At 45.5% G+C, this 22,723-nt stretch overlaps 2 protein-coding genes across 2 annotated transcripts in view; one reads left to right on the forward strand and one right to left on the reverse strand.

Annotated features, from left to right (window-relative positions):
- The first annotated feature begins 7,145 nt into the window (after nucleotides 1-7,145).
- Nucleotides 7,146-11,339, forward strand: Tmem252 (transmembrane protein 252). The gene is made up of 2 exons (XM_021627499.2): nucleotides 7,146-7,582; nucleotides 10,355-11,339. Exons 1-2 carry the CDS (start codon nucleotides 7,308-7,310, stop codon nucleotides 10,707-10,709), a joined length of 630 nt encoding a protein of 209 aa, XP_021483174.1. The 5' UTR covers nucleotides 7,146-7,307; the 3' UTR covers nucleotides 10,710-11,339.
- A 5,021-nt stretch (nucleotides 11,340-16,360) lies between these two features.
- Pgm5 (phosphoglucomutase 5) overlaps nucleotides 16,361-22,723 on the reverse strand; it is a 159,921-nt gene continuing 153,558 nt past the window's right edge. The window contains exon 11 of the mRNA XM_021627444.2: nucleotides 16,361-17,684. Coding sequence (XP_021483119.1) covers nucleotides 17,595-17,684 — 90 coding nt within the window. The 3' untranslated portion in view covers nucleotides 16,361-17,594. The remainder of the gene's footprint in view (nucleotides 17,685-22,723) is intronic.

Here is a 22,723-nt window from a genome sequence, read left to right on the forward strand (position 1 = left end):
AGGTGGAAAGCTAACCAAAAGACTAAGAGCCTCAAAAGCAACCTGGGACAGAAAGCCTTGCATGACCTGAGGCTGAGCCCAGGAAGTGGGGACCTGAAGACCACACAATTCAGGAAGTTTAATTTAGCTGCAACTTTTATTTTATTATGTATTTTTGTGTGTAAGTGTGGTTTGCCTTAGCCAAATATGGAGTTGTTTGTGACAGAGAGCACTCACCATCGAGAAGGTGGAAGGCGGAAACCAGCTCCATCTTTAAGGCGCGGCATTACGCAGCTCTCTACAGTTCCCCCTTTCTGTTTTAGACGCATCAGGCAAGAGTAGAGGTCTGATCTCTGATATTAGAAATAAATTGGGACTTTGTGCTGATGTTCGATTAGGTGTCATCCACCCAAAGAGCATCAGACCCATCCGATACCTTTTTCTCAGAAGCGGGACCTGGGGCATCAAGGCTGAGGATCTGGCTTGCTTCTGTGTATGTGGACCTATCTGCATTGCCCACAAGGCACGCTGGGGTTGGCTACCCAGAGGCTATTTAAGCTGTGGGCTGGCTTTCCCCAGGGTCAGAAGATTGTTCAAGGTACCTGAATAAACTGCATTGAGAAGAACAAAAAAAAAAAAAGATCAGAAAGAAGGAGAGGAGGACCTCCTCTATCAGTGGACTTGGGGAGAGGCATGCATGCAGAAAGGGGGGGGAGGGTGGGACCGGGAGGGGAGGAGGGAGGGGCTTATGGGGGATACAAAAGGAATAAAGTGTAATTAATAAAAGTTAAATAAAAAATTAAAAAAAAGTGTGGTTTGCCTCCACGCATGTCTATGCATCGCATGTGTGCTGTGCCTGTGGTAGCAAGAAGAGCCTGAGACTGGAGTTACAGAGGTTGTGAACTGCCAAGTAGATGCTGGGAATCAAACCTGTGTCCTCTGGAAGAGCCTCCTGTGCTCCTAACCACTAAGCCATCTCTCCAGACCCCCAGCTAAAACCTTCGATAAGTTGTTTGGTCCCCAGAGTGAGAGCACAGAAACTGTGGGCATTGCAGACACATAGAGGCTTATAGACTCTGCTCCATCCATCTTGGCCATGCTGTTACAGGGAAGCGCTGAAGCCTCGCTGGAACTCCAGTTAACTACTGTGCCTACCAAGGCTGTGCCTAACCCAATCTGAAACCTGAGGTACACTGGAAGTGGGCTTTAACATTTTAAAAGTTCAAGCCAGGCCCCAATGAAATGTTTTCCTTTATAAGAGTTGCTGAGGTCGTGGTGTCTCTTCACAGTAATAGAAACCCTAACTAACTAACTAACTAACTAACTAACAGGCAGTAACCTATTGCTGAGAGAACAGGCCAGAACGACAGGACCACCCGTGAGGTGCTCTTGTGTGGTGAAGATCTGAAGTCAGGATGAAGGAGGAACATTGAGGACTCTCATACAAACACTCATTAAGCATCAAAGAGCCCCAAAAGCACCACATTCAGTCACCTTTCTACACCCACTGATGGGCAGTGAGGTCTGTGTGCTACATCCAGTGAGGACATGAAAACTACTTATCTCAATCACTACTGTTTTGTTTTTTTTTTTCCCACAGTATCTGGCATTCAATGATATATGGCAAAAAAAAAAAAATTTTTTTTTTTAAGAAAAAAGAAAATAGAAAGATCTCTGACCAAGTGGCTTTATGTGCGAATTCTATAACATCTTTGAGGGACATGAAAATTTTTGCTTAAGTCATTCAAGAAGAAGAAAATGGACAACTAAAAGATAAGGGGGGGTGGCAGCTCAATATTAAAGGAAGTTCCATGAAATGGGATGCAGACCTGTGTCATATTTACAAGTCTCCAGCCATCACGCCATTTGGTAAAAACCCGTATGAGTTTGCCATGGTGTGAGATTCCTGTCTTGCTCTGGAGTAGCCCTGGAGGGTGTTCTCTTGTCAGATTTCTAAGGATCTGAAGAAATCAAATCTTACAACAGATTATGTTGGAGGTCAAGCTCCTTCTATAACGAACTCTTCTCCTTGTTTGGTCCACAGATATGACAAGATCTGAACATGACCGGATTTGACAGAATCAGAAGCAGGGGTGCCCACTAGACTTTTCAAACGTTGCTTGAAAATAGAATCTATATGATTAGCAGTGGTTAGCCTACAATCCCACAAACATCCCCCATCCAGTTGTGGACCTGCTCAGTGTCTCTGTCTTGGCTGCCTCCTTCCAGTGCTAGAAATTTCCTGACTTGCTGTTTGTCCTTTGACAGTCTGCAAAACTCCCCTCATTTCGGTCTTCTCCTAAGTGGGAGAGGTTGAAAAGCAAAGAAAACAAGGAGGAGGAGGAAGTGCCCGGGGCTCAGTGAACCCTCAAGTGTGAAAGGCTAATCCAAAAACCACCATGAGGTCAGACCCGTGGCATCTCCTGCTACGCACATGCTGCCTCCTCCACCTCCTGCAGAGCCTCTTCCTGAACCCAGGTCACCTTCTCAAATCCTCACCTCGGCCTCTGTGCTTGGCACCAGGCCCTTCCTGTGCCACAGCCTCCACAAGTCGCCAGCTGCTGCGGAGTTACCCCAGGCCTGTTTTCAAGGCACTGGCCTGTGCTCCCTGGAAACAGAAATCTGGGTGTAAATGACTGTGCAGTGCCCTAAGGCCCTGACTGTGCTACAGAATGTGTGTGTGTTTGGGGGGAGGCAATTTCCAGGATGTTCTAATGTGAACCCTGGAGGCAGGACAGTGCCTGGAACTCGGCCGCACACAATGTTCAGAACAGGGCTCATGGGTCTGTCATGCTCAAGGGAACAGTGTTGAAAGTTATTTATGTCTTAAAATGTTTGGCTAATGGCCAAGTAACATGTTACTGTTGGTAGGTCTAAGCGAAACTCCAGTTCCCCAAATTCCAAAAGGGAGTCCAGATATCCAGACATGAGCACAATCTGACCTATAGGAGGATCTCTGGTGGTTAGATAAAAGCCAGCATTTCCAAGTGGGTTCCATAGTAATGGGGACAGGGACTGTCTCTGACATGAACTGAGTGGCTGGCTCTTTGATCACCTCCCCCTGAGGGGGGAGCAGCCTTAGCAGGTCACAGAAGGAGACAATGCAGCCAGTCCTGCTGAAGGGGAGGAGGACCTCCCTTATCAGTGGACTGGGAGAAGGACATGGGTAGGGAAGAGGGAGGGTGGGAATGGGAGGGGAGGAAGGAGGGAGGTACAGGGAGGATACAAAGTGAATAAACTGTAATTAATAAAAATAAAAATAATTAAAAAATTTTTTTAAAAAAGCCAGCATTTCTTGGGAACTTGAAAAGCCAGGTTTTCTCTACCAGAGGGACCTACTTCCTTATCACTGGCAGAAGGGACAAATCCTTACCTGTGGCATCTATCAAAGGCCATGCTGGTCTCCAGGCTTTCTCCTATCACAAATACCTTTAATACCTTTACACATTCCAGATTCCCAGCCCTTTTCACCTCCTCCCCTAAAACTCCCTCCAGCTCATGGCTTTTCTCCCCACCCCACCTGCCAGCTACTCATTCTCCTTATAACCCTGCTATTTTAGACATGCACTCTCTCTTTGTCTCCCCCTCTTGCTCCTCCTTCCATGTTCTTCTCTCTCCTCTCTCCTCTTTCTCTCTTTCTCTCTCTCTCTGTCTTTTCCTGCTTCTTTCATGGCCAGGTCCAGTCTGCTGGCCATGTTCAATCTACTTCTTTCTCTCTCTGCTCTGGACTCTTCCAAATTCCTCTGGCTGTTCTCTCTCTCTCTCTCTCTCTCTCTCTCTCTCTCTCTCTCTCTCATATCTATAACAAAATCCTTCCTCTTAACCATACCATGGAGTGGTTGAAGGGGCCTTAGAGTTGGCACAGAATATACCCAGACAAAAAATTCTCAGCACAAAGGGAATTTTATTACCCCAGAGGAGACAAGTTGGAGTAGGGGGTTTTCTCTGGATTGGGCAAAGATAACAGCAAGTGTCTCTGCAGCAGAAAAAGAAAGTCTGGTAAATCTGGTAAAGTTGGTAAATCCTGACTGGTCATGCTAGCCAATGTAGCCAAACAATGAATTTTGATTTCTGGACCTCGGTGTTTTGATAGCTGGACCTTGGAGTTTTAGTCAGGCATAAGGAAGTGGTCAAGTAAGGGAATAGACCTTTGTGGCTAGCTTTATGAATGCAATCTAACGGTGTAACAAGGCCCAGGGAAGAGGGGAAGGCAAGACATGATGGCGCCATGTTTGCAATGCTTGGGCCTGTTAGAGAGCCCCTCAGCAGTCATGTCATCAGCTTATACTACTGCCAGACAATTTCGCCGATTGATGTGTGTGGCGGGGCATAGAATGTTTTAAAGGCAAGGCATCGTTTCTTGTATGTGTCTAATATAGAGGAAACAGAAACAGGGATTGAGGAACTAGGCTGGGCTTCCCTGGTCCTTAGATTCATTCTCTGTGGCATTCAATCCATGGGCTCCATTTTTCCACCAGCCGAGACCCTCTCTGTGGGCGTGAAAATCCTCATCATCATTCTGCAGTTTCTCTTTCAGTAGCCCCTTGTTGCATCAGTGCTGGGTGGGAACAAGCAGACAGAGTAGACAATGGCCCGAGAAGGGGACAGATCCAGAAAACAGGCTAAGACCAGAAGCACAGCAAAGGGTCAAAGGTTCCCGAAAATGACCCCCTAAAGAAGCTTCCTGGTGCTTGCTGACTCCACTGGATTCTTTTTAATTGTTCTCAGTTCTGAGGATATGGATTCTGCTCTCTTCCATCATTACAACTTTTCTGTTCAGGTTTCTTCTATCTTTCTTATACGTCTAAGGAATAGGATGCCTCCTCTTAACATGGAATTTCTCCACTACTTTATTTTTTCAACTGTTTTTACTGCCAAGTGGCTGGAGGGAAAAAGAGCACCACAAATAAGAAGATTCCAATGAACAAGAGCTTTATAAAACTGTAAAGTCATTGTCCTAGTGGTCCTTGATAATTTTTGAAGCACCAAAGAGGATTAATGACTAATGGTGATCCACCTGGCTTAGAACACATGAAAAACCATGCCCATGTAACTATTTAAATGTAAACATTTGATAATGAACAGGACACACAGTAAGCACTCCAAGGTCATCGATTTTCCTTGATCATCATGGAAGAGATTCGTGGTTCTGATGCACTTACAATTCCAGAGTTGAGTTTCCTCTCCACCCTCCTTCTCTTGGAGGCCGAACATTCTCCCCCAGTTTCTCCCTTGATGCCACATCTCTCCTCAAACTCCTAAGATACCCTGGCTCCAGAAGCTTACTTTTATATACGTTTGATATGAAGGAACTCAGTCCTTCCTTTCCCCCAATGCCGTTTAGTTTTGCTTTATTTCACTGACATTCTCAGAGAGACATGACCATCGCTTCCACTACCACCAGCACAAATGAGAGACTGCTCTGGAAGGACAGGAGCCACCTCTGGGATGCTAGAGAGGAAGAGCCCCGCCTGGGGAACCACTTCTTTTGGTGGTGCTGAAGGAGGGGTGTTAGAAAGGTCCCCGTGAACACACGTGCCCCTGTCATCGAACGGAGTGAAAGGGATCATTCACTCTACATGCTTGTCTACAGAGTGTTCTTGTGCACAGCTGATGAACTAAGGGCCGTTAGCAAAGGGTACTTCTTCAGCTACTGACTAGAAGGTGCTCTTAGTACTATGCCAGATGAGTCTTCCTAGTATGGCAGCCTCGTGCTTCAGAGGTAATAATCTGCCAGCAGGATACCGCCGCCCTCCTTTTGTAACCTAACCACGGAAGCAAAGTCATCTCTGCCATAGTCTAATGGAGGGGATTACTTATATAGGAGGCGGGAGCCATCAGAGACCATCATAGGAACCTGAAAACCGTTTGCAGAAGAAGGGAGATAAAGGCCAGACTGCAAAGATAATAGATAGCACAGAAGATGGAAGTAGTTCAGAGTTGGGACTGAAGCTAATAAAGGTAGGGTCGGTAGGTAGACTGAGGAAGTGCCTGCTATTGCTTTGATCTGCAGTGTCTTCCTGTCTCTCCTAGCCCTAACATGTAGGTGGAGCTAAGGAAATGGGTGCAAGGCTGAAGAATGTAAAGTAGAAATACTATGGCACTTTCCCGTTGGAACAGCAAAAGACAAGAGATGACCACGAGGAATGTAGAAAACATTTAGGCAAAAAGGACTCAGAAGCCCCTGTGGGAAAAGGTCCTTTGGGATGGCTGTGCCAAGGCAGTCAAGTAGAAAGGGTAGGAAGTAAGGCATGAAGCAGATCTGGGGTAAGGCGCTTACAACCACAGACTGTCAAGATGAAGGAAAGACACTTCAGGCAGGGTACATAAAACAGCTTGGAAAGTATTCCCAGGGCAATATTACACAGAGCAAAGATGTGTCGGAGAAGGCAAGGAACATTGTTTGGCAGCATTTGCTAAGATAATTTTTACCTAAGACATATTTCAGGGGTGAAGGTTTCTGATTTTTCAGAGCCTTTCTTAGGCTAGCGTGCCATGTGAAACTGTGGGGGACAGAGGGTGTGACGTGATAGGAGACGTTTCTGACGTGTAGTTCCTTGGTATACGTGGTGGCTACAGTGTGAGGGAACGCTCTTAGAGCAAATGCCTGTGGGTCTTTCCGAGAGCAGGAAGAGGCTCAGATTAAACACGCATAACAAACCGGGAATGGTGGCCTGCTCTAAAGCCATACAGAGTAAATACTTAGCAAACGCCTGTCAGCCAGAGGTAATGATGGGATTGCAACACCGGCACCCAGCTCAGAAGCAGAATTCAAACAGCAGTTATCACACCACGTGCCCAGGATCAGAGCACTGGGGCAACGCAGGGCAGAGTCACTGAGGGAGACAAGACACCGCCTTGGAGAAATGTCTTTTTAGTACAGAAAGAGAAAATGAGATCAGGAAGGGATTCCTTGCCAAACAACGGAAGCAATAACTTAGAGAGAGATGTTAACTTGTCTAGCTTTTAGTGGAGAATTCCCTACAGTGAGGGTCGAGGGACAGTGCCTTCATAACCGAAAGGTTTAGGACCTCTCTCCTCCAGTACGTGGGAGCAGCCGAGGCCCCACCCACCAACCAGGAGCGAACTGGCTACGTGCAGCCAGTCTCCTTCCTGGAGGACACAGTGTTGTTTCCAGGTTCCCGCTGGAGGATATTACAGTAACTTTCAGTGGTTAATGAATAGCTTCCCGGTGCCTGCTTCATTTAATTGTTCAAAGGCCGTTTGTTCCTGTGTATAAGGCTGTGACCTGGCTAATGAGTGCACTTTCCTGAGCAGGCCTGGAAGCAGAGGAGTGGCAGGGTCAGGCGGGCTGCAGAGAAGAAAGGATGCAGAGCAGGGCTGGGCTGGTTGTCTGTGCCCTCTTCCTCCTCACAGGCTTCCTGATGATTTGCTTGGGGGGCTTCTTCATCTCCAACTCCATATTCCACTCGCAGAGGAATCTGGTCGTGGCCTACGTGCTTCTGCCTATGGGGTTTGTGGTCCTCCTGAGTGGAATTTTCTGGGGCACCTACCGCCAAGCAAACGAGAACAAAGAGATGTTCAACCACGTGCTCAGGCGGCACCTTGCTTCCCAGGACCTGCCCCTGGCCACAATAGACAGGTACGTGCTGAGCGCCAGGGGGCATGAGAAGGGCTGAGAGGAGTCACAGTGTGGGAGGTGGAGTGAGGCAAAATACCACAGCGGATCCACTCAGAGAAGGCTAGGCAGCTAGGCTCGGAGTTACGCTACTCGGCAGTTGGCTCTGGGGTTGTAGCGCAGAGCAAGGCTGCCTTCGGGTAGAAACAATGAGGTAGGAGAGACGTTTCTTAGGGCTCAATCCTCACGACCCTAGTAAAAACTCACATGAAACAAATTAAGGGGCCCAACCCATAGGTCCTTCCTATGTTTTAGGGGTGATTTTAGTTAAAGGTGGGCAATGGCCAAGTGGTCCCTATAACCTGGTTAATGAGTCATGAAGAAACTCCCAGAGCAAGTTCTGTCCACAATGAGTGAGCAAGCAGACATCACATCAGTCCAGCACCTTCGGTGACTAAGGGAAGTTCTAGATGACTGTCCTTGTAGGTGTCCTGATCTCACGTCGTATGAAGGACGCATTCAAGGCAAGAGGGTAGCGTGTTCATCAATGACAAAAAAGGGGGGGGACATCATGACTATGTACACATTGCAGTATCACTTGGCCTTAAGACAAAACAAATTAATTGGTATGTGCCACAGATAGCTGCACCCTGAAAACATGGCAAGTGAAACACCCACCAGTCAGAAAAACAACAACAACAACAAAAAAAAACAACCACTGTATCATTCTGCTTACACCAAGAACTACCATAGACACAGCACAGCCACTTACCCCAACACCAAGTAGCTATCACAGTTGCTATCACTACAGCCACTCACACAAGTAGCTACCACAGACAGGAAGTAGAACAGCGGCTCCCTGACCTGGCGCGTGGGGGAAGATGAAGAGTAATTATTTAATGAATATGTGATTGTAGTTTGGAGTAATAAAAAAAAAAAAAAACAGTTCTAGGGATGGTTTGCAGCAATATAAGATCACTAATGCCCTTATGAGTAATACATGTTAGGTTATTTATATTTTAACCAAAGGTAAAAAACAAACAAACAAACAAACAAGGATACAGGTAACTTTGTGGTTGGTTAACGTAACATCAATCTTCTAATTCTTGTCCAAACACAAACCATTGTTCTTAAGGCATAGGATGTAGCTGGTGGCACTCGCCTTTAATTTCAGCACTCGGGAGGCAGAGGCAGGCAGATCTCTGTGAGTTTGAGCCCAGCCTGGTCTACAAAGGGCGTCCAGGACAGCCAAGTCTACGACACAGAGAAACCCTGTTTCACTGCCCCCCCCAAAGTATAGGATATAAGAATATATAAGTCCTTTTGCCCTCTTCATGCAGGAGTAGGAAGACCATAAAATGTTTTAATTATCTCATGTCCTTTGAATGAGAGTTCTCTCACCAGTGACTTTGCATTACTGACATCCATCACACCAGAGACAACAATCAGAGCCCATTTCCAAGGTCAGTTAGGCTAACTAGGAATCCTTTGGGTTTTATATAAAAAAATTTAAGATAACAGAGTGATTTAGAAGGTGATTCTAGTGTGATTGTGTGTGTATGTTTGTGTTTGTGTGTGTACATTGTGTGTTCATGCATGTGTGTATATATGCTTGCATGTATATATCTGTGCATGTGTTTGTGTGTGTGTTTGTGTGTGTGTGTGTGTGTGTGTGTGTATGTGTGTGGGTGGGTATGTGGGTATCTATATGTACAATGTGAGTTCTTGCTAATAGTAAATGATGCATCTGAAATTGACCAACCCATTCGTATGTTCTCTTGTCTGGAGTATTCAAAAGGAAATCAAGAATATCTTGACACTCCTTGCTGTCCCTTCCTGCCGCATCATATGATGCTCAGCCCGCAGAGTCAAACTGGAAAGTTCCACATCTCAAAAGCTTCGTGCTCCAGCGGGTAACTAGGCAGAGGTGTCCCTGTGAACATTCCGCCAGTGAGGAGATTCGCGGCAGCAGTCCTGGCGGTCTCTCAAACGGTTCCAGGGAAGAGCTCACCTTTCTGTCCCCATGACTCCACCCTGGCTATTCCTGGGAAAGGTCATGAATTCCATCATACAGTAGACAGCTCCTTCAACTGTTTGGCTCTTGGCCTTGTGGTATTTGGAGTAGAGCAGTGGCTTAAAATGGCAGGCCCCATTCTGTTGTGGTTACCCACCATAAACACTCCCTTTGGCACTGGGTAGACTACCTCTATTTATATACAGTTCGTGCGAGCTCACCCTGTTTTCTTCTACTCACCCCACCCCCACCTTCATTCATGGTGGAGGAGCCAGAAGCATTTAGTAGTTAGTTAGATGGGCAAGATGACCAGCAAGTCCATCAGCTGGGGCAGGCCAGTATAGTAATGAATGGTTTCCATTCATTGATTTGTTGCTTGTGAAGATCTGAGGCCTTGAGAGCAGTGGAGCAGAAGATGAAGTGTGTGGATGGTGACAAGGATTGAGTACTGGCTAAAGGGAGGTGCCATGGTAAAAGTCGCTGTGTCATCTAAAGCTGAGAGGGACAGTGCACTGAATGGATGGGTCCTGACTAAAAGAGCAAGCAAGGAGGAATAACTTGGAATACTGTCTGGAACAGGAGGGCCTGCCATGGCTGACAGGGGGTTCTTCTGGAAGGGTGCGCAGTTTTTAGAAACTGGTGACATCAGAAAAGTACATCTGTTTCAAACTGTTTCTTAGCAGTTTAGCTTCACACAGTGTGAGCTGAGAGAGGCAGACATATGCTTCCTCACCACCGAGGCCTAAATAACACATGCGTATTTGTGGCGTTGCATCCCACAGGCCTGACTTCTACCCCCCGGCTTATGAAGAGAGCCTGGATGCTGAAAAACAGGACTGCCCTACAGGCAGAGGGCTCCTAGGATTTCCTCCTCCTCTGTATACAGAGACAAGCCTTGAACTTGAAGATGAAAATGACCTACAACCAGAGGCTCCACCACCCTACCAAGAAAGCATAACGGTTACAGCAAAGGCATGGGATGCTGTGGGGCCAAGCACAGTGCTCAGGGAAGGGACTGCTCTCCAGCACTCAGAACTCATCAGCTCCAGAGAAGAGAGGCTGACCAGGGACTGGGAGGCTGCTCTGCCACCCTGCACTGGACCAAGGCCAGCGTCGGTTCTGGGGACTCATGTTTAGCCACCAGGAGGAAGTGGGTGCAGAAAATTCCCACAATGCCCAAGCTAGAACCTTAGACCGCAGAGAAGGTGTATGGCCAGGCCTTCCACCTCCCTCCTTACCTCATCACCTGAGCCCAGCCTAGGGGTGCAGCTTGTCGTTGGTAGTAATGCCACAGCCATTCACCCACTGTGTCTGAAGAACCAAAGGTGAGAGAGCCTGGGAGGCAGCCTTGGTGTCACCCGACCGACCGTGCTACCTGAGTGACACCAGAGCTCACGCACAGCGTGGGAGTTGTCCTAGGAACATACGAGTGTTGTTTTGTACCATTTTATTTTAAATATGTATGGGTTTTTTTCTACATAAAGGAGAAGAGACTGTAATATTTTGCTTTCAGATGGTTCAAACACAAAATGTTGGGTTATCTCTTAAAGAGGTCCTCAGCCAAGCACATAGGGGCTCTTACAGATTCAAGCTGACTAGATAGAATACTTAATTCGTGAAGCAGGGCATCAAGGATGATGTTAATATACAACATTGTTAAAAATCTTGTGATGTTTAGAAAATGTGTATATGCACTTTCAAGACGACCCCCGCCCCCCCAAAAAAATCAGAACGCGAGCAATTAAAACCTGTAAGGCCATGTCTCCATTACCGGGGTTTGTGTGTGTGTGTCAACACAGAGAAGTAGACTTCGAGACTTAAAAACCCCGTGGTCCCCCCTTGGCTTTATTTTCTTTGTGTGAGTTTTTAAAGTCAGAGCGCATGTTGGGGAGAAGGATGCCAGCAGGACACCCAGGCCGAGGCTTTTGAATGTGGATGAGTATATTCACCCGCTGGCCTCAGGGTCTCGATGGCCTCCACACGAGCATCTGGGTTGAGGTTGCTGTCTGACAGTGACGGCATGCCCTTCAAACAGCAGGTTGGACTTACCCTCCCATGCATATTATTTAGCCCGGGCCTCCATCCTTACAAGGTAAAGGCTATGGCCATTCTTGTTTTAGCATCAACTGAGGCTTCGAGAATTCAGGAAATCTGTTTGACAAAACAGTGACCTCAAGGATGGTGAAGACCCTAAAGGAGTAGGAGAGGCTTTACTTACCTCACACTCGAGTTAGGGCAGCTATGGTTTTGTTTTGTTTTGTTTTTTTCCTCCTTCCAGGAAGCAGCTTAAACTTCTGTCTCCTTTTCAAAAGTGGTCCTAACAGAAAGCGATGTTCCAGGTCACTGCAATATCTTCCGCCCCTGAAGAAGACGCTGGGTGGCTTTCGGGTTATTGGGATTCTCACTTAAAACGTGTCAGCCTCGTTTCTTGCCTGTGAGCTGTGAGTTTCTTGCCCTCAGGGTGCAGTTTCCCAGCATCCTACTGGGGGACAGCCACACTGACAGACATAGAAGAACCTTTGAAAACTCACAGGAAAGGATAATTTTTTTTTTCAAGGAAGAGTCAACCAGGTGGGACTGGGTGTCCGCGTTTCTGCTTCCCTGTCAAGGCTGAGTACACAGGTTGTGAACGTCCCCGTAAACACGAGATGCCATAAACAAAACCCTAGTCCGTGAAGTACAGCTGTGTGAATCTCTGCTTTGACTCCATGACAGTGAGGGGATGTCTAGACATGAGGGCCGCTGGTGATCATTTAACAGGAAAGAGAGTGATCATCTGTTAGCAGTGAAATTTGTTATTCCTTCTTGTCGTCTCTTTTCATCCCTCTACGGCGCAATTTGCCCTACAAGTCTGACTGACCACCATTGTTGGACCTCTAACCAGATTTGCATACCGAATAGGTGGTTTTCTGCCACTGGGGGTTGGCTCAAGCAAATGTTCAATTTGGTTTGCATAAGTTGTGTTAGTCTATGTAAGTCAATACATTTTGTATCCAGGGTCTTTTTAAAGTTTATTTTGTGGGGTGTGTGTCATACATACATGGGTATATCCACGAGTGCATGTACGTACGCACCCATAGGGTGGTCAGGGGTTGCTCTTTCACATAGGGTTGTCTGGCAGGTGAATTTCCATGGATCTTCCTGCTGTACCTGGCACAAGGGAGGATTTAAGCTAGCTCCTCATGCTTTCACAGCAAACATGCTTACCCACTGGGCCACCTCTGCGTTACCTCTGACTTCCCTTCCTTTTTTTCTTTCTGTCACCTTTTGTATCAGGAAGAATCAGTAGAGGAACATAAATCATAGTAGCATTCTCCACAGTATCAAGATGACTTCATATTTCTTCAAACTGACACCAGCTCTTGATTCAGAAAACAACCTGGTTCTTCCCTTTTCAAAAAAGAATACGAAAGTTGGGCTGATAGCGCACACCTGTAACCCAAGTGCTTGTGACGTAGAAGCTGGAGGATCAGGGGTTCAAGTCCGCCTCGGCTACATAGTAAGTTAGAAACCAACCTTAGGCTACACAAAACTCTGTTAAGAAAGAAAGGAGAGGAGGGAGAGAGGAAGAGGGAGAAGGAAAAAAAGAAAAAGAAAGAAAGAAAAACAACACTAATTTATATTTTTTGATATATTTCTAAAACACATGTACTCTGATTCAAGAGTCAAGAATCTGGGCATTATGCAAAGCAGTCTTGTATTTTAGAATCCCATCAACTAAAATCCAGTGGGCCAGTCAAACAAATGTGTCCTCTTGTAGCAAACGATACATCACTATCCCCTAAAGGATGCACTAAAGCAGCTCTGGCATCTTCATTCTTTCTCAGGTTTGTGATCAAATGAAATGTTGCTGGGTTGAGAGGTCTGGTTCCATGGATAGAGGGGAGGGCAGTTGGACTATGAGACAATGAAGAGAAGAAAGTCTCCATGGTGGAGACTGTTACTCATTCTTTCTCATCTCCAGTGGGAATGCTACCCACACCCCAACTTGTAGTTTTTTATATTGTTCCTTTGATCAACCGTTTTAGTGATTACCACCAGCACCTAGAAGATCAAGATGGCAAGATCAGTATAGAGCATACAATGCTGGCTGGATCTTTGAATATCTGAGTTGTACTGGGCTCCATTCTGACCCCTTTGTGTAAAAACTCACACATGTTTTTTTACTGATACACCCGTTTATCCATCAAGCTTTTACTTAAGTCTCTCTCTCTCTCTCTCTCTCTCTCTCTCTCTCTCTCTCTCTCATGTGTGCGTGGTAAAGTATCATTTAAGCTCATTTACATGGCATAGCACATACCAAGCACTGAAAGAAGTGAAAGAATTGTGGGTTTGTAAACTATGTCTCCACTGTGTTTTATAAAGTTTCATGAAAACTCAGGGTTACTCAGACACCAGTGAGCTGCCAACTGCATGAAATATTTCTGCGGGTAAAGCCTCCAACTGGTTGAAGTGAACCAGGCATTCTGTTAAGCTCTGCTGCCTCAGATAATCTCTTGCAGTTTGGAAACATTGATGGTCCAAACACTGATTTATTAGCCTTGGCATGGACTTGTCTTACTGTCGTTATCAATTCCACAAATGCTTCTCATCCTCTTCATCAACCATAGAATATGGATCTGGCCACCAAAAATCTCAAGCCTTATATTGACCCGTGGGTGGCCAAAGTCATGATACCGTTATTCTTGCCATGATTTCAGGGTAGCCGGATCTAGCTCAGGATTCCATCAAGCATGGCAATCAGTCTAAAGCTTCTCTGTGAAAGCATTCGTGACTTTCAAATATGATGGATGGATCAGCAATTAGCAACAGCAAGATCTGATCAATGGTCTCTCTTTAAAGATGGCTACCCTTATGTATATGTGTGAATGCACATGTGCAGGCCAGAGGTCAATAGTAAATAGACAATTTACCATCTGAGCCATCCTCATAGCCCTCCCCCCACCCTACCCCATCCTGTTTTTTAAAGGATGATGAAGTTCAAGAACCTTGGATGAAACAAAGCAGCCTTTTGTTTTGGGGGAATGGCTGACACCAGGCAGGCGCAGTTCCTCCTATAAATGCCTTCCTGCCATTATTATACACACACATTTCCAAATCTCCTAGGTGAGTGGGGTGAGATCCTGGGTGAGAACCGCTGTGTACATATGGTGGCTTGCCACTTTCCAGAGGTATGTGCTGCAGTGAGGAGAGCCCTCAGTGCTAGAAAATCACAGAGTAGCCCCAATAGTCACTTCGCTTTAACTGTAGCCTCTTCTATGATTCACTATCCCGGTTCCCACAAAATTCTTGTAGGTCTCATGTCACTTACTCTTATTTTCTCTTTAAATTATTATCAGTGTACGTGTGTAGTGCAGTTTGCATGCCAGGACACATGTGAAGCCCAGAGGACAACTTTGTGGAGTCAGGTCTCTCTTCCTACCTTTATGTAGATATGGAGATTGAACTCAAGCCACTCCCGAGGCTTTTACAGTAAGCACCTTTACCTATCCCTGAACCATCTCACTGGCCCTTGGGTTATTTGATCTTAAGAGCTGGTTTTTGGCCCTTCATCTTTAAAACCAAGAGGAGCATCATAAAGGACATGGTGTGCAGCTGGCTTTAATCTCTCATGAGAACAAGAAAACATGCACATGATCTTGGGTTAAGGCAGAAATAATAGCTCATAAACGTAAACATGAGAGGGTCCAGAGACAGGCCATATCCTAGAATCACCGAGAGAAATGTGCTGTTTGTTAAAACAACAGAGAAAATAGTGGCCGCTCAGATCTGCTGCCTCTCATGTCATATCCTGTGTCTGCCTGAATGTCACCCATCACACCAACCTCTGGCCCCCAAGGTCAACTTTTTCTGTAAGTCCTGGCTAGCAATGACTGTTGTGTCTTGCTGCTGCCATTCACCTCTGGCAAATTCTACAAATGCTTACAGATCCTAAGAAACCCTATACCTAAAGAAAAGTCTCCTGTTCTCAATGTCCCATCATTTCTGACTCAGTTACCCTCCCTGTATCCCCATAGCTTGTGACTGCACTTCTACTGTGATTTCTATGCCTCCCCAATTATTTGTGGGTTTTGTCACGGCCAACTCTCCCCAAATTGTAAATTCCTAAGAGCATGAATAACTTCATCCATCTTCCTGCTCCATAGAAGAGAGGAATGTGTCTGAAGTAGCTACACAACCAGTGTTTGATGAATGGATAAATGAATAAATGAATGAATAAGCAAATAACTTGATAGGTGACCATAAATTGGGCTACTACACACACATAGAATGTTTAAGTAGAATAACTTGATCTTAAAAGCTAGAGTTGATTTAAGTTCAGGAACTGGAGAAAAAAATATTTGCTTGCTCAGCTAGAGCTGATAAGCCGAAGGATCTGCCAGATTGCACTGACAACACGTCCGCAATGGGTGAATGGACGGATGTTATCAGGGACCTTTACTCCAGAGATAGTGAGAATGCAAGCTACAAGGCAAAGTTTTCCATTCGTTATATAGGATTTTAAAAAAAAATAATCTCAGCTGAAACCCACTTTCCAATTATTCTGAAATAAACACTGTTATGGTGAAAGACTGGATGCCATTTTAATTTCTGTTGAATCCCAAAACCAATTTCTGGCAATTCAATTTTTTTTTCCTGTCCTATTATTAACATCTGCTCCCCGAGTCGTCAGAAAGAACAACAGCCCTTGCCAGTGTTCTGAATGACTGATTCATCAGGATAGGCGGCCACTACTAGAACTGCAAAGTGGCAAGAGGCACAAATGAACTGAAGCCCACAATCTTGCATGGAGGTTAACATAAGAAGTTCTGTTTTATTGGCTTCTAAATATTCTAGCAAGTTTTTGACAGAAGCGCAGAGCAAAAATGGAAACAAACACCTTGCTGGGAATGTTTCCTTGCAGCACTGACCTTGAAGGCAGCAATTATGCCTTGCTTAACAGTGAAGGGTCACTAGGTCATCTCCGCAAATGGTGTGATAAGTGGATCTGCGTTCCCAAGGCAGGCAAACAGAAACAAGCACATCCCGTGCCTGCCTGAGGACTCTGCCCCTGTCTGTGTGCCTGCTGGAGCTGCCAGGTTCCTTTTTCCCCCAGGCAAAGAAAGCCAGTTGTGACAATCCACTTCTCTGTCTCATTGGACCCACAACTACCCCACCAATTATCCCAGGCCCTTTTGCTCTCCTTCATCGAGCCGCTGTGACCAAGATCAGAACACAGCACAGTGGTATTCTTCCTGGAAGGATTTACGCAAACTCATGTATTGGCTTCCGTGACATAATCAAGGAAGCCTCCCCTTCTTTTTTTAGTCTTTTCTAGAAAATTCTTCCCCGACTGCACAGGAAATGGCTACATTCAGAGGGATGAAGCCAGCTTGGTAGCTAAATTAATACCGTATGCAAAAGAAGAGAGAGGAAAATACCCTTTTTATATGTCTTGTTGGAGGTGTGTCACTGTGAATTAAAGAAAATTCTAGACGAGTGGAAAGAGTGGTGCAGAGACGTCGGGAGGCTGGGGAGCATGGGCCGTTGGACGGCTGGTGGGAGAGGGGTGTGTCCTAGAAGTCCTAAACCTTCACCGTGGGTAGATCTGATCAGGGATACAACGCTGAGTCCTCCTCCATGTTGCTGAGGTCTTTCGCCTGCCCTGAACTTAGAATCAGCTTAATTCTGCATTCTCTCTCTCTCTTTCTCGCTCTCTCTCCTCTTAGAATCTTTTTCTCACAAGACACCAGAAATACTTCCCTAGTTTACCTATCTTTCTAGAAAGGGGAAGCCCATGGCTGTAAGGAAATAGAGATATTAAACAATAGTGAAGCTCTAACAGACAACTAAAGACCCTGCTGCATTTGGAGGAACTGGACAAATCAAAACAAAAGGGGTGCTTCCCCCATTCCCACCCTCCTTTCACCCCCCCAACCCCAACAGCCGAGTAGCTTTTGTTTTTACAAAGTCCTAAGAGGCACAAACAGGAAGCAAAAAGGCACGGTGAAGCATCTTTCTGAGTGCTCTTCTGCCCTGTGCTCAGGTGATGACAGTGGGTCCCCTCCGGCCAGTTCTCTCATGAATCTGGGATATTTTCAGCGCGATGGCTATGAGAGGGCTCAGCACTGCCTGGAAAAAAAAAAAGAAAGAAAAGAAAAGAGAAAAGAAGAAGGGTGATGATCAATTTGAGATCAGCTACAATACTGGTTTTGGATGGATTTCTACCTCAGAGGTATGAACTCAGATTGCATTTTGCATTTTGTCGGCAATGGCTGGGATGGGCAGGACAAAGAGGCAGGGCACCGTTAAACAAGACTGTGAATTCAGGAAATATGGCAAACCGCCATTCCTCCTCTGGCACATTAATCCCTTCCAAGGGTTAGCCCCAACAAACATTTCTCCTCATTCAGTGTGAGAGCAAAGCTCATTGCTCATCCTCCCACCATCTTGATGATTGAGAGAAGATGGCGCCAGACTAACGCTGTAGAATTAGTGGGTTCATCTTCCTGTCCTATCCCATCCTGGATCCCGGTCTTCTTCATTATTCCCAGATGGGTGGGGGTGGCTTACAGAGCATTGCAACACAGTCTAGCAAAGGACCAAGGATCACTTCTTGACCTTTAATCGCACGTTTGGTTGCTGAAGAGTGGCGCTCATTCCCCACACACACCCACAGACATAAATTAGAAAGCAGCGAGGAAGCTGTTCTGTCTGCATTCTTCAGCCCTGATACTCCCACAAACAAGAATTTATTGCTGACCTTTAGCACTTCAAAGAGTTACCTCACCTGAAGACATTCTTGTGTATATTTTTAGTAAATTTATGTGTACGGCACACTCAAATTTATCAGGAGATATTGTTTTTCCACGTGGATTACTGATCTAAGCATATACATAAAGCAGGTATATATAAAGTGAGTCCATTTAAAGATGAAATTCGAAACAAAGGTATTGATAGAGAAGAATTGGGCAGTAGTGGAGTAAGGGAATAAGTAAAGATCCCATAATTCTGGAAAATAAAGCCTGTGCTGAGCGAGGGCGCAGCCTGCTCCTAGCAACCTAACCTGTTCCTAGCAGATAAAAGCGTGAAGGATGTTCGAGTGTTGCGGTCAGACAGAAAGACATGCACAGGACACAGATAGGACAAGCAGTTGGGTGTGCAGTGAGTACATAAAGAATCCTAAGAGACTGAAAAAGCCAGTCTGGTTAGGTGGGATGCACCAATTTAATTCACCATGCAATGGGGAATGCTACCAACCTTGGAGTCGGAGGCTCCATGGTCAGAGCAGTGAAAATATTAACCTAGGGGCATTTCTAGTAAGGTATTTCTTTGGGGCTATTGCAGATAATTAAATTGCACCACCTCAATAATGAACAACCACAGAATTTCATAATTAAACCGAAATAATTTCAATATCACTATGTAAATAAACATAAGGTGTGAGTATACACACAGAGGCGTTTTTCTAGGAAAATAATGAAATTTAGCATTTTAGAGACAACAGAGAATGATGATTCGCTGAATTAGATGTGTGTGATAGATTGTAAAATATTGATGAGAAGTCCATAAGTGTGAAAGAATTATCCAGCTTGCTTCTCAGTTTCATTTAGCTTCCAATGGTACTAACTAGGAGTAAAAGCTGGACCTTATAGAAGGTGAAACAGGGTCACAATTCTAAACGGTGTATTCAAAGAGAAATGTCTTGACCCAAAACTAATGACTGGGCTATGAGCACATAGACCTACACGTGTGACGTGTATGCATCTGGTGGCTTCTGTGAAGTCTTTCTGTCTTAAAGAGCCAAACCTGTCTCAAGCTCTGATTGTATCAGGCATGGGGCCGTCAGTGGCAACCAGGCCAGCTCACAGAAGCAGATCATGGTGACTCCTTTACCTTTCGTGTTAACTGGGTAGCCCTTACTCAAAGTGCTTGGAAACATGCTTCCAATTATTTTTCTATCTTTTTTTGTTTATTTGGGAATGTATGCATAAATAATGAAATATCTTGGGTTGGAACCCAAGTCTAAAGGCAAAATTCACTTTTGTTTTTCACATATGCTTTTTTTTTTTGACACATGCCCTGAGGTAATTTTATAATACATCTTCACTTTGATTGTGACCATATCACATGAGTCAGAGAGTAGAATTTTCAACTTCTAGCACATTGGGCTCAGTTTAGAAATTGGGAGCATTTTAGGCCTCGGGTCTTCGGGGTCCATGTGCCATACCTTTACCACAGGGTCTGTTAGCATGGCTAGAGCACTTTTTGTTGAGTCTTTCTTCCTTCCCAACCTGCTGTCATCAAACCCTCTGGTCCTATTCTCCCAGTAGCTCCTCACCCATATTCCTCTCCTCCTGGATTTTTCCCTAACATGGTTTCCTGGCATCCTTGGTTCTTAGATGACAATCAGCTTCTCCCACCCTTGTTACACCAAGCTTTCTGGAAATGATCTTCTGATGTGTAAGTCTCAGAAGGCTTCTCAAAGTGTGGCTAGCCATTCTCATTGTGGCTGCCGGGCTCCTGGTGTTCTTATGATCCTTAACAGCTCCCCCGACTTCATGCCATCTAACTATCGTTATCCTAATGTACCTAAAACCAATCAAAGTGGACAAGAAAAAAAAATCCCTATAGATAAACCAGAATTCAGAACTCAACACTAAAAGAATCAAATAACAAAACAGGCCTCCATAAAAATTCTTCTGAGGGAAAATCCCTCTCTAGATTGAAGTAGAGAAAACACTTCCAATGAGATTCATCAAAGCAAAACCAAGCCAGTGTTCTGGGAGCTCAATGTGACACTCACAAAAGCCACACAAGCAGGTGGGGTCATCCCCCTTTTCTATTCCCCTCCCCACCTTTGCCATTGATCTAGGTTTTTAGCTAAGAGATGGCATTTAATTTATGAACCTACCAAAAAAATATGAGGATCGTGAAGACAACTGTCCTATTTATTCACGTGTGAGCTCCATTTGCTTCCCACATGGAGGCCTCTGGAGAACATGAGGTAGGGAGTAAGCGACTAGGCCACCTCTCACTTTTCATCCCACCAGGCGCACCATAAAGGGAGGGGGAATTACCAACAGGCTTAGATCCCCCTATGTCCTCCCAAAGATTCCCACTATGTCCTCACGTTCCTATTAACTGAGTACGTCCACAGCACACTTCAAATTTTCCTTTGTGTGGAATATACTAGTTTAATGGGAAAAGACCCCCTACCTCTCACAAAAATTTTTAGAAGAAATAGAGCTAAAAGACTGAAACCAGAAGTTAAAATAAAAGGGCTGTAATCTGTAAAGTCTGTTATTGTGAGCCTTTCCTCTTCCTCCTCCCTGAGGCTGCAGAAGGTGAGCTACACAGGTTCCTCTGTCGTTTATAGCGATCTGACTTCCTATGGTTGCAACAGTGACATGCTTAGCTTGGTACTCTGCTTACAGAGCTTTGTTCCTTTAAAAAAAAAAAAAAGCATCCACAGGTCTGCCTAAGGTCGGTCATCAGCCTGCTACCCAAGGACCAGCCAAGAATCATCCAAGGATACTGTTGTGAGTTCTAGTCAGAGAGTGTTTGTGCTCCTGATTCCTGAAATGTGTAGCTCTGACAAGCTTCCACACGACCCTGATGTATACCTAGGTCTGAAGCCCTCTTTTGCAGCATTGTGTTCCTTTTCCTAGGACAGGCAGAACAGGGTGGCGGTTAAATGGGCTTTGAAGCCCAGCTTCCCTGCATTGGCTGGCTCTACCCCTCATGAGCTGTGTGACCTGGGTAAGTCACTGAACCTCAGACACAGGCAGGAAACAGGACAGTCCCAGCACACAGGGCAGATACATAAGTTATTATTATTATTTTAAAACCCAGAATGGAGTTGGAACACGCAAACTGGCAGTCAAGTGGCTGCTTAGGACACTCTGACATTTTATTATAAAATCACCACATACTTTCTCAAATGTCAAACGAATTCTAGTTCAAAACAGCAGCGTCCTGTCATCGTGTCTGACTGTCCTTTCTGCTCTGCTGAGTTGTCAGCCTGTCATTTGGATTTCTGACCCCGGGGATTGCCAAGAGGACCATGCCCTGCATTCCCAGTGGCCCTTCCTGAGAAGCTGGCCTCTGCAGTGATATGGTGGGTGTGTCATCAGTGTGGTGTGTAAATGCACTGAGCTACTCCTGAGTGCAGAGACACAGTAGACACATACTTGAAAGCTTCTGGCCAGAAATACCCTCCCTGGCTTGGCTTGAGGGATACAAGGCCCTTGCTACTATTCACACATGGTTTGAGCTTGTCCCCAAGGAACCACGTATTAAAAACGTATCCTTGGGTGGTGATGTTGAGAGACGGTGGGCCTTTAAAGGACAGAGCCTAGTGTTAGGTTCTTAAACAAACTGTTGGTATGCCCTCAAAGGGACTGTGGGAACACAGCCTCTCTGGCTTCCTGGCTAGACATAGGATCCCTTCATTTGATACCTGTACCTGCTATGACACGATCTTCTGGCAGGCCCAGAGGCAGAACAAATGGGGCTGCCAGATCTTGGACTTGCAGCCTTCCAAACTGAGCCATGATGACCTCATTTTCATACCCGCCTACTAAGATTTTGGAGTTGTTAGTTTTCCACAGCATTCAGTTCATCCTGACTGGCGACATCACTATTCACTATTATGTAACGGAAAATGCCATCTCAAAAGCAATTTCCAAACCAGAAGTTATGAGGAAAGAGACAGTGTGCTAGACCCTCTGTGCTGTTGAAGGGTTTTGGCTCTTAGACCTGGGCCCATATTTATTATACTGGATACCCTGAAGGTCACTGCTATAGGTCAGAGATACATGCTTCCCAATGATCCATGTGTTTAAAGTCTTGGTCTTCAGTACAGTGGCACCTCTGGGAGAGGGGGCCTTGTGGGAGGTCATGTCATCACCGGGACATGAACTTTAAAGAGAGTGTGGGACCCCAGCCTTCTCTTTAGCTTTTGCCCTCTAGCCTTGAGGTGGGCAGTCCGTGCTGTCACTGTTATCTCACACCTTCACCCAGGTCCTGAAATCAATGGGCTTCAGTCCCGAGCCCTCTAAAACTGTGAGCCAAAATATGCCATGTCTCCTTCTAGGGAACTTATCTGGGAAATTTCATCAGAATGATGCAAAGTTGACTAACACATTAAATAATACAAATAGTAGGGC

Source organism: Meriones unguiculatus, chromosome 1, assembly GCF_030254825.1.
Source record: "Meriones unguiculatus strain TT.TT164.6M chromosome 1, Bangor_MerUng_6.1, whole genome shotgun sequence".
In the NCBI taxonomy this organism is placed as follows: Eukaryota; Metazoa; Chordata; class Mammalia; order Rodentia; family Muridae; genus Meriones; species Meriones unguiculatus.

Bases quoted from the DNA above. Each gene is read 5' to 3' on its own strand.
- Tmem252 (XM_021627499.2), top strand. From the start codon at position 7,308: ATGCAGAGCAGGGCTGGGCTGGTTGTCTGTGCCCTCTTCCTCCTCACA. The intron at 7,583-10,354 runs GTACGTGCTGAG...TGCATCCCACAG, and splicing joins CCCCTGGCCACAATAGACAG to GCCTGACTTCTACCCCCCGG.